Source organism: Procambarus clarkii, chromosome 79 (genome assembly GCF_040958095.1).
Source record: "Procambarus clarkii isolate CNS0578487 chromosome 79, FALCON_Pclarkii_2.0, whole genome shotgun sequence".
Taxonomy (NCBI): Eukaryota; Metazoa; Arthropoda; class Malacostraca; order Decapoda; family Cambaridae; genus Procambarus; species Procambarus clarkii.
In genome coordinates, this window is record NC_091228.1 from 13917120 (window position 1) to 13928505 (window position 11386).

General features: G+C 48.5%; 1 protein-coding gene across 1 annotated transcript; it reads right to left on the reverse strand.

Moving 5' to 3' along the window:
* Positions 1–4054: 4054 nt before the first annotated feature.
* LOC138357586 (uncharacterized) lies at positions 4055–7509 on the reverse strand. The gene is made up of 5 exons (XM_069314545.1): positions 7360–7509; positions 4875–5210; positions 4613–4787; positions 4429–4534; positions 4055–4342 (listed from the first exon to the last, which is right to left on the reverse strand). Exons 2-5 carry the CDS (start codon positions 5208–5210, stop codon positions 4189–4191), a joined length of 771 nt encoding a protein of 256 aa, XP_069170646.1. The 5' UTR covers positions 7360–7509; the 3' UTR covers positions 4055–4188.
* Between the last annotated feature and the right edge of the window lie 3877 nt (positions 7510–11386).

Here is an 11386-nt window from a genome sequence, read left to right on the forward strand (position 1 = left end):
TCCGAGAGGAAGAGCGAGGAATAGAGCGGAGGGCAGCGTTGAAGACAGTCATGAAAAAGGAGCAGAGTGCGAGAGAGGCAGAAGGAAGAGGTCAGGGAGAGCAGCACTGAGGGTAAATAGGGTCCAGTCCGCCTTAGCAAACTGCCACCTAGGGAAAGAGAGGGAAGGGTGAAAAGAGAAAAAGGAAACAAGGATGGGGAAATGATCACTTCCATGGAGGTCATCAAGAACCTGCCACGTGAAATCTAAGTAAAGAGAAGAGCAGAGAGAAAGATCAAGACAAGAAAGGGTGCGAGTCCGAGAGTCCAAATGAGTGGGCTCACCAGGATTCAGAAGAGACAGGGAAGAAGAGAGGAGAAACGGCTCAAGAAGGCGACCCCGGGTATTCGTCAGAACCTCACCCCAAAGAGAACGACGACAATTGAAGTCACCCAGCAGGAGCACAGGCTCCGGCAAGGAATCTAGGAGGCGTTTCAAATTAGGAAGAGACCGGGACACTCAGGAGATAAATGGAACATACTGTGTACCATTTCCCCACAGATAGGAGCAGCAGAACAATGGAGAGGCGAAGGAAGAAGTAAAGGAACAAAGGGAACATCAGCACGAATCAAGAGCAGAAGAATTAGTAGCCCCAGCAACGGCTGGGGGGGGGGGGGGGGAGAGAAAGGAATAGCCACGAAAACGACCAGGACGAGCACCAAGCATCGGCTCCTGGAGACAGACACAAAGGGGCGAAAACCGCGAAATCAGAAGTTGGAGTTCGAATAAATTGGCATAATAACCTTGAACGTTCCATTGAAGAATGGACAACGACGAGAAGAGAAAGGACAAAAACAGAGAACAAGGAAGAAACAAAGGCGAAAGAGCAACAGAGCACGTTAAAGAATATCAGGGTCGGGATCAGGGTCAGCAAAGTCAGGGTTAGAGGGCATGGGTAAACTGAGCAAAGACCGAGGGAAGGAAACGGGAGAACAGATCAGAGATGGGCGGGCGGGGTCCGGAGGAGGAGGAAGAGGAGGAGACAACGGAGAGGAGCAGTCAAGGACAGCAGCAGGAAGAGGGGGAGTAGAAAGAGGGGAGCGCACCCCAGCAAGAGCAGCAACCGAAAGGGAAGCAGGGGCCAAAGAAACCTCCATAGGAGGAACAGGGGGTGCAATCACTGAAACGGGAGGGGAAGGAGCAACAGAGCCAGAAGTAGGAGCCGAGGAAGAAAGCGGAGCCTTCTTACCCGCCGGGGAGGAGGAAGGAGAGGAGCCAGGCTTACGGTTCTGACAGACCGGTGTCCCAGCAACTACGTACCGGGCAACGGATTCTAGTGTCTCAACAGAAGCTGAACGAGAGCACACACGACGGCCGTTAGGAGAGCGATGGACATCCGCCTGCACCGACATGCGGCGGGGAGAGCCGATAGATGGAGGAAGAGGAGGGGAAGGAGGATCGGAGGGGGACGAGGAAGAAGACACAGGAGACATGACAGATCGGGTAGAAAGAAGGGGAACCCCAGACAGAGGACCAGGAGGGGGACCCCTCGGCACAGAACACAAAGGGACAGGAGGGGGCAGTGGGCGTATCAGGGTCCAAGGCCCGGAAACTTGCGAGTCTGAGGAAGGGGGGGGGGAAGGACGAGGAGAGGAAGAGCGCAACACGCGAGCATAAGAGATGTTAGTATAAGGCGGGAGCCGGCGAACCTGGCGCCTCGCCTCAGGAAAAGATAAACGATCCCGGTGCTTCAGGTTGAGGACGGCTGCCTCAATCTTGTAATGGACACAGGCACGGGAGAAGGTAGGATGGGCCTCACCGCAGTTGAGGCAGCGAGCTTGGGGAGAAGTGCACTCCGACTTAGAGTGACCTTCACCCCCACACAAAGGACAGAGTACCAGAGCAGCGGAGAGCCACCATGCTTAAACCTCCAGCACTTTTTACAAAGTCGAGGGGAAGGAATATACTCTTGGACAGAGCATCTAGCACCAGCAAGAATGACCGAGGATGGAAGGGTCCTACCTTCAAAGGCGATCTTCAAAACGCGAAGGGGTTGACGGCGACGACCACGAGGGGGACGAGTAAACGAATCAACCTGGAGGACAGAATGGCCTTGGGCATCAAGGATATGCCGAATATCATCGTGGCAATCCTGCAGTTTCCGAACACCGGTTGCAACATGGGGTGGGAGGAGAATAGTGCCAACACTGGCATTCATCTGAACGTTCTTCGAGACCCGAACAGGGATCTCGCCAAGGCAAGATAAGGCGGCCAACCGGGAAGCTGCAGCCTGAGAAGGAGCAGCAACGACACGTGTACCGAGACGAGTGGGGTTGAAAGTAACATACGCATCCACGTTATCTACAAGATACCGATGGAGGGAGAAATCGTCAGGAGGCGCAGAATCAAGAGGGAGGAGATCAAAGTTTTTGGCCCATGAAACAGGACCAAACAAGGCCAGATACGCATCAGCACGGGAAGGAATCGAGCGAGTGCGGCTGGGGCGCGAACGGCGTTGAGAACCCCTAGAGGGGTCAAAAGGGGGCTGGAGGCTCGACCCAACCACAGAGGAGGGAGGGGAGCTGGGGGAAGAAGTCAGGACGGTCAAAGGAGGAGCAAGGTCGGGGCCAAACGCAGCGAGAGCTAAAGAGCCTGGTCATCCAATACAGTTCGACTCGGGGGCTTGGTCGCCCACCCCACGAGCCTGAGAGGGTACAAGAGGAACATTCAGCAACAAACACGAAAAAGAAACTTAAACGCACGAATGTGCCCCCAAACCCACCATGGAGCCACAATTAGAGGCAAGACACCCAACAAGAAGCGAGCGCCGATCAAGGCGGGGGCACCCCCCCCCCCCACCCTAGGGTTGCATTGCGAGTATACGCCCCACAAACACCACCTTAAAAACCGTCAGTCCGTCGAGATCGGGTTCAGTGACGAAAGGGGGATTGACAATAAAAGGCTCCCCTCGCTCTGTACGTTGGGTACTACAGTTCTACGGGTGCAAGTAGATGCCTCCTCAAGCACCCGGGCATCAAAATAGAGGAAGTCTAAAGGAATAACCAAAACAAGCAAAAGGTCGGCAGGAAACGACAAGCAGATAGGAGAAGGGGGGGGGGAGAAAACAATGAAAAGATATAGTTGTTCAGCACAGAGAGAACAGCAGCAGGAACACTAGGCCACAAAAAGGACAGAGGACTGTCCCAAATATCATCACACTCCGGCAGCCGCCCACCAAGGCCCCCCCTCACGGCATCAACGAGCTGAACTTTGAGGGGGAGGGGGAAAGAGATGGTCAAAAGAGTGATCAAAACAGGCTTAAGCCCGTTTTGATCACTCGAGGTGGCCAAACAGGCCACCTCGTCTCCGGGCACGGTTCAGTCTAGTTGTGATTACTGCACCTTTTAACCCCTCTGTCTCTGGGGGTTCTCAAGAAAAAAAAGTCTTTCACAATTGGTAAAGACAGCAGCATATGGCTGCAAAAGGACAGGACTGACCCGTGGAGCATCACACTCCAGCAGCCGCCCACTATGTCGCCGCCGCCCCCCCCCCCCTCACGGCAACAAAGGGCCAAACAGGGAGAAAGGGGAAGAGCATAGAAGGTTACAGTGAGAAGGCCACCGTCGACATGACAGTCTAACGGTTATGTTAAAATTTCCTCCCACTGCCAGCGACATCACAGAAGCCCATAGTTTACCCAATCACATGCAGGGTGATTGGATGAAGCACACCCATTTACCACCCGACTATTTAGAAAGGAGGTATTGCCTCCTGTGTTACATTGCCTAATAGGAGTAAAAATGTGATTACTGCATTTGGGGAAGACAGCCACTTCTTTAAACAGCCTAGTGAGAACAGGTTGTCTTACAGTCTAGTCAGCACTAGACTGCCGACCTTTCCAGCGGGTAGATGTCGGCAGCCTACCTTTGTCTATCAAACCAGACTAGAGTTTACAACCTTGAAGGTCTCCACATTGACACTCTCCCTTTGCCTAACACTCCTGTATACCACACAAAACGTGTTTGTGTAAGATGGTCACTATTGACAAACTTCTTCAGAGAAAGAAAACAACGACTTTGTGCATTTATAGCATTGATATTCCTACACTTAATTTTTATACAGTATGATTTTTATATTAATTAATAGGGTTAGAAGCTCACTACCATTAGTTACAACATTACAATAATGAGAACAATTCATAGAGAATAACTATTGAGCGTAGAAGCGTGGAGCCTCACAGATGACGCGCCTCAGGTGGAAACACGAGGAATCGTGCCAAGTGACTCCATCGTTATAATGGTTGTTTAACACCGCCAGACAGTCCTCGTTGCCTTCATCGTTGTCTGGTTGTGGCAGTCCTCGCCTGGGGAAGAGTAGTGGTAGTCAAGGCCATGATCATTACCAGTCAACACCAAGAGAGTTGTTTACCATCAACAAACTAGTTCTCACCTGCCAGTGGTAGACCAGTTAGAGTAAGGAGAGGAAGTGCCAGATAACCACGACCAAGACCTCGAGTTACGCTTGTTGCCGCTCGTCCAGATATCGCTGATGTAATCTGAAATATAACATTTCATTACGTCCAAGTAAGTCACGCAAGGCCAAGTTAAACACCAAGACCAGCTTGTCAACTTACGTGCAATCATGAACCTGGAAATTAACTCTTGCTTCCTGTTACTTTCAATACTGACGGCCTGGAAGCCGTTGCCAAGGCCAGAGCAGTAATAGGTAGCTTGCTCCCAGGTGTAGAGTCGACCAGAGTCGTGACACCATGAGAAGTGATACGCTCTGCCATTTTCTACCTCGTCAACCTGACAATTAGGAATATACATTATGTGGAGGCTCATGTTAAGTACCATTTAACCTTAAAACTGCTATATCTAAGGATAAAACCTTACCAGGGGTTTAGCAGCATGGTTGCACAGAGATGAAGTTGGGCGGAAGGTAAAGGGAGGTAGTGGTGGAGATACTTTCTGATCCTGAGGAATGAAGACCTCAGGCTGGCTTGGTAGTTGTGGCTGAACAAACACCGGTTGTTGGGGTGGTAGTTGTGGGAAGGGTTGATGTGGTTGGATGGGGCTGCCTTCAGATACGAAGACGTTTCCAGTTGAGGTAACGAATGGCCTGTCAACAGTGACTCCCAAGATGGCGGGAGCAGCGTCGTTCCTAATGAAGTACTGGGCCCAGGATGGCATCACTGCCGCTGCCATTACCAGAAATATTATGGCAGTCATCTGTAATTAGAGTAACATTCGAAAAAATAATTTTAATAAACGCAAGTTATAACAATAGTAGCTGTGAAGGGGAAGTTTAGTGGGGCCGAGCAGTTTAAAACCGACATCTAACTTTACCTTATATGTTAACAATTTATGATTTCACTTGTGAAATTAAATTTTGCAAAAAAGAAAAAAAAAAAAGTGTATGCTTCTTTAAATCTAGTCTAAATATATTAAACTAGTTAAAGATTTGAGCAGTAAAGTTCCATAAAGAAAACATTGCTTGACAGAGTAGCTATCTAATGTTCACAGTAATCAATCATGTTTAAGAGATTCAACTTTTCCAGCTAGAAGTTTTCATTGACTTTTGCACTATTGTCAGAAATCTATGTTATAGACCTGATCTCTGGCCCAGGAAATTACAAGAGCACGTTCAAAGCAAAATTTCAGCGCCAATGGGTCTGATCCCATCAGCTTGATCACTAAAATGCATGCAATGAAAATCTAATTAAAAATATTTACCTGCCCCTCTCCCCAGCGTCTTGTATTTAAGTTAACGTGTCTAATGTTAAGCCTTGAATACTATAGGCGAGGTTTGGTTCTGTCTGGGTATACGCTTGGTTGGACAAGTTACTGTACATCATGACGAGTGTCGTGTTAGTTTAATACAATCACGGGCTATTTGCATAAACTTTCGGTAGAGGGCAAAGTTGCCGATCTTTCATAACCCTAGAAAGCTTCAACGGATATGGAGAGACTAATTCCATGCATATCACTTTCCAGTAAGCACGCTCGTCCACACGTAACAGTGAATCATTGCTGGCAATTCAGGGTGCCCATATCGTTGGGCCCAAGAACATTTGAAGCTTTACGGGTCATTTTGAGCGAAGTGAAATGAGTACACTTTCAATCTAAGCTTCATTTCATGGATCAGTTTTCTGCAATGTCTGTCTTTCAGGTAAGCAGATATATTTATAAAATGTTTGGGGTGTGCCGGGTGATAAAGCCATGGTTCAGTAGTTTCATGTAATAGTCTTTACACCATCCTAATCATAACCCCCCCCCCCCCAAAGTAAATTTAAAGCTTTAATATAGCAACTTTCAGAAACTGCGATGATATCCGTTTCATGCAGCAGGAACCACCAGCAGGTAAAGTTTTTATTAGTTATGTCCGTACATAAACACTTGTGTAGCGTTTCAAGCACTATCATCTTTAAGACGGACAAGTATTTAATATCAAGTCAAAGTTAGACGGATGCAAGAGCGAAATTGTGTATACTTAACATGTATAGCATTAGCAAATACTGTCTACTTGCAGACACTCGAGATATAAGGGTAGCCATCTTCATTGTGATAGACAAGAGGATTGGAGGGGGGGGGGACGAGTTTGACAAGTCATTCTCTAATTTAAATTCAATTTGTTTTAAATTAAGTAACCGTTTATGCAACTTAAGTGAAATAAGGAGTCATACCTCACAGCGCAGAGGGTATGTTGAATTACAAACTTTCTTGCAACACCTGTCACGTTAACTGCTCTGCAATTTAGTTAATTTGGAGGGTCCTCAAAAAGATTTGACTGCTCAGGCCAGCAATTGGCATGTAATGAATTTGAGCCAAGCGATTAATTCAGCTTTAAAGTCATGACCGATTAGATTTTTTCCTGTATAAGGAAAAGCATTTTAATAGCAGGTTCCCATGCGACACATTATACTGCTTACTCAAGCAACTTAAAGCTTGCTGTGTTGAGAGGGTAAATACCCACTAAAAGTTTAGTTGCCATTCAAGAACCACTTCGATTCAAATAGAGCATTTAGGAATTTTATTACAGTTATAGAAGAGATTAAAAGATCTTACTCAGATTTTTCACAGACTTAACACTAATGGTAGTTTAAATGAATTTAGGGCACGATATTTTAATAGAAAAGAAATTAAGTAAGGATATCAAATAGCTAGTGATTGTTTAATTTATAACGGTGTGACTTCTCAGGACGTTACCAGTTTGGTCATGATGGCAATAAAAAATTTGTTTTTTACATTAACTATTATGGAATACGTTTATCAATACAAAATCTAACATAATACTTGTTATGTTACTTAAAAAAGAATAATCCAAATGAACATAAAACATAATTAATACTACAACAAAACTTTACATAATAATACAAACCTTTGCTATAATACAACGTCTTATTGTGAAGGTGAGGATGTAACTGACACACCACGTTGCCAGCTCCCACTTTTATACTCACCACACTGCTTCTCATTGGTTAATAATGTCTGCTGCAACAGTTCCTTCTTGGCATGTAATTGGCTACTCCTCAACAGGGGTCCAAAACGATAGTTACTCTTGCCGCTACGACCATAAGATGTAAGTTGTTAATTGCCGCTGCCAGAAGTGGCCAGTTGCTGCTGCCAGAAGAGGCCATTAACAATATCAACAATGCAGGCAAGGGCCACTTAACCTCATAACTAACCGAACATTACTTGATCTCCTTCACTGTTATGTAGATTTTGTTTATATATTTATTATTTATAATCAATTACCTTATTGTTAATTACAACATAGATATGAAGAAGAGAGGGATGAGAGGAAGACTTGCGCTCTTAAGACAGACAGACACTCACAGAGTGCTCACTTGGCTCTGGGCGGAGGCGGACGTGTCGCCTGTGAGTTCCTGGTTTACTGACCCGTGGTAGTTCGTGTTCGTGAGCAGACCCTTGGGGCCGTGGCGGCTGGAGGGATGGCAGCCCCCTGGCGGACCCCCTCCCCTCTGTGAAGCGAAAGGGGTACCATTGGCCTAGAATTTACTGGCCCAGCATCTTACCCGGCAGTTGAAGTGGTCATGTTGCAATATGTTGCGGGTGGATGTGGCATCTGTGTGCGGCGTTCAACTTGTATCCGGGCATCGAGTTGTTGTGAAATTCTGCTCCACGGCTGTGTATCGTGACTTTGTGGATCGCTATGACAGGAGGATGTTTACTCTGCCTGAGGGTTGTGATTCAGTAGAAGTGTCGGACAGGTGCAGTGAGACTACCTATGTGGCAGCTCATGGTGCTCCCTTTGAGTTCCCGGACTCCCATCTCCAGCGACACTTTACCCAGTATGGGCGGGTCTTGAGTGTCCCGATGAGTGCAGTCTCCTTCAGGCAGTGGAAGGGTATCCCGAATTGGACCCGCACTGTGGCGCTGCACTTGAACACCCCATCCCTTCATCTTTCCTACTTCTGGGCTTCATGGTACACGTATTCTATGGGTGTTAGCCCCAGACTTGTTTCCGGTGCAGACTGTCAGGCGATCAGGCTGCGGGTTGTGATGCAAGCTGGGTCGGGCCTTCAGGGAGGAGGACTTTTCCCCGTTGGCAGTCCTGGACTTGTCAGGAGGTGTTGCTGTGATGAGTGCTACTTCCCATTCGTCTGTTGCCCCATTGCCGGTCTCTGATGCCAGCCTCGATGTGACTGGGGGTGTATGCATCGGGGTGATAGATAGTGCATCCCCGGCTCCCGCACCTCAGCCACCTTCCTGCCCTGTCTCATGTCCCGTCTCCAGTCGAGTCTCCAGTTGTGTCTCCTGTGGTGTGTGGTCTCGTGTCCCCGGTCATCCAGCCTGCGCCCCGGCCTGTCCAAGAGATCGCTGAGAGCGTTGAGTCTATCTCCACCTCGTGGTGAGGCCTGGGACGACGTCCGGGATTTTGGGGACTCCGGAAGCTTGTCTTCTGTGGATGGTGATGTGGAGGACGATGTTGGAGTGCCTGCTGCTCCTGTGGGCCGTGTTGCAATGGTGATTGGTGGTGGGACTATTACCTAGCCCTGGTTCTGTGTCTTCTCCAGCTGCCTCTGCTTCTCCGGCTGTTGGTTCCCTGGGTTGGAAGGGTGTGGCACCGGCCGAGGTTGCAGGAAAGGGTGGGGACTTGGTGCTGGTTCTTAAGAAAGATTCTGTTCTGGCGGCCCCCGTGTCTCTGGCGTTCAACCTTCCGCGCATCTGCCCTCGATGATGCCGACTGCTGTACAGCTGCCATCTGCTCAGTCGCCTTATGTTACTCCGCCCCCCTGTGGTGTCGGCCCCCTGCACCACAGGGGGGTGGTGCAGGGTTGGTTGTGTGCAGGGTGTAGTTGTCTCCCCTGCGACTCTGGCTGCTATGTTGCCGCCCTCTGTTCGATCGGCCCCTGTGCTCCAGCCCCTTATGGTTTCACCGTCTGCGCCGACGAGCTCTGTGCGACTTCTTCCCGTCACCTCCGCTCTCGTGGTGGAAGGCGCCGAGCTGGATGTTCCTGACTTAATGCATCGACCTCGAGGATCACGTAGTCACGTTAACGTGTCTGCAGAATTGTGGGCTTGGTGGGATGCATATACGAAGAAGTACCCGCGGCGTCTATATCATATATATGAGGATGATTAACTGTGTGTGTGATTCTTGTTTTGTGTTCCTTTATTTCTTTATTTGTTTTGATGTGCTCTGGGCTACGGGTTATTTTTTGTGTGTTTCTTGCCTGGTTCTTGTTGGGCTATAGTGCTCTGCTGTTTTTGCTTTTCTGACTGTATTTCATTGTAACATATGTTTATGTTACCAATTTGTGTTTTGTACAACTTTTGTCAGTGAATATTCCTGTTGTAACGTTTGTTCCTGTGTTTCTTGCCTTGACAATGTGATTGATGATGTTGATGTTTTTCTATTGTTGTATTTGTGTTTTCCCAAATAAAACGAAAAAAAATGTCTTTGGCCCTAAGGAATGACCTTTCTGGAACCCAGATCACAAGTTCACTATTGTAGCTACTATTTGTGATAGAACAGACACATGCGTCTATACTAGCCAGTTTATTAGATATCTACCCCCTCACTGTCTGGCCCTTTGCCGCCGTGAGGGGGCTTGGTGGGCAGCTGCCAGAGTGTGATGCTCCGTGGGTCAGTCCTCTGTCCTTTTGCAGCCTTATGCTCCTGCTGCTGCCTTTACCAATTTTGCCAGACCCCTTTTCTTTTTCCTCGTGTTTCATTGTTCTCCTCCCTCTTCTCCTATCAAATTGTCATTTCCTGCTGACCTTTTGCCTGTTTTGATTATTCTTTCAATATTCTTTTGTTTTGACGCCCGGGTGTTTGAGGAGGCATACTCTTGCACCCATAGAACTGTAGTAACCAACGTCTCGAGCGAGGGGACCCTTTTATTGTCAACCCTCCTTTTGTCACTGAACCCGCTCTCGACGAACTCACGGTTCTTAAGGTGGCATTTGTGGGGCGTATACTCACGGCGCACCCCTGGGGGGGCCCCGGCAAGATTGGCGGTAGCTTCTTGTTGGGTGTCCTGCCTCTAATTGTGGCTCCATGGTGGGTGTGGTGGGGCACATTCGTGAATGAAAGCTTTTCCTCATTTACATGACAGATAATGTTTCAATTGTACCTTCTCAGGCTCGTTGGGTGGGCGACCAAGCCCCCGAGTCGGACTGTGTTGGAAGACCAGGTCCTGTAGCCCCCGTTGCATTGGGCCCCGACGACCTGACTAATTTCCTCAGTTCTCCTCCCTCCTCTGCGGTAGGGTCGAGTCCCCAGCCCCAAGTGGTAACCACCTCGTCCCCTGGCACGGCTTCGTCTCTCATTGTGACTACTGGGCCTTTTATCCCCATCTCTCTCTGGGGGTTCTCAACGCCGTCCCCGCCACGGCGCACTCGCACGATCCCTTCCCGTAATAACACTTACAACGCCTTGTTTGGTCCCGCTACGTGGGCTAAATACTTTGATCTCCACCATCTGGATTCTACTCCTCCTGACGATTTCTCCCTCCATAAACACCTTGTTAATTCCGTAGAATCCTCTGTTACTTGTAACTCCACCAGTTACGGTATGCATGTCGTCGCTGCTCCTTCTTAGGATGCAGCTACTTGCTTAAGCACTTTGTCCTGTATTGGAGAGATCCTTGTTCTTGTCTCCAAAAACGCTCAGTTAAATGCCAGTGTTGGCACTGTTCTCCTTCCACACCATGTTGCAACTGGTGTTCGGGATCTCAAAGATTGCCATGAGGATATTAAACATATCCTTTAAGCCCAAGGCCATTCCTCCAGGAGGACACGTTTATTCGACCCTTTCGTGTTCGCCGCCGTCAGCCCCTTCGAGTTGTAAAAATCGCCTTTGATAGTAGGTCCCTTCTGCCCTCTATTATTCTTGCTGGTGCCAGATGCTCCGTTCAGGACTGAATTCCCTCTCCTAA

Coding starts and splice junctions, on each gene's coding strand:
- LOC138357586 (XM_069314545.1), bottom strand. CDS start 5,210: ATGACTGCCATAATATTTCTGGTAATGGCAGCGGCAGTGATGCCATCC. Junction 4,788..4,874: donor ACCATGCTGCTAAACCCCTG/GTAAGGTTTTAT, acceptor CCTAATTGTCAG/GTTGACGAGGTAGAAAATGG. Junction 4,343..4,428: donor AACTGGTCTACCACTGGCAG/GTGAGAACTAGT, acceptor ACTCTTCCCCAG/GCGAGGACTGCCACAACCAG.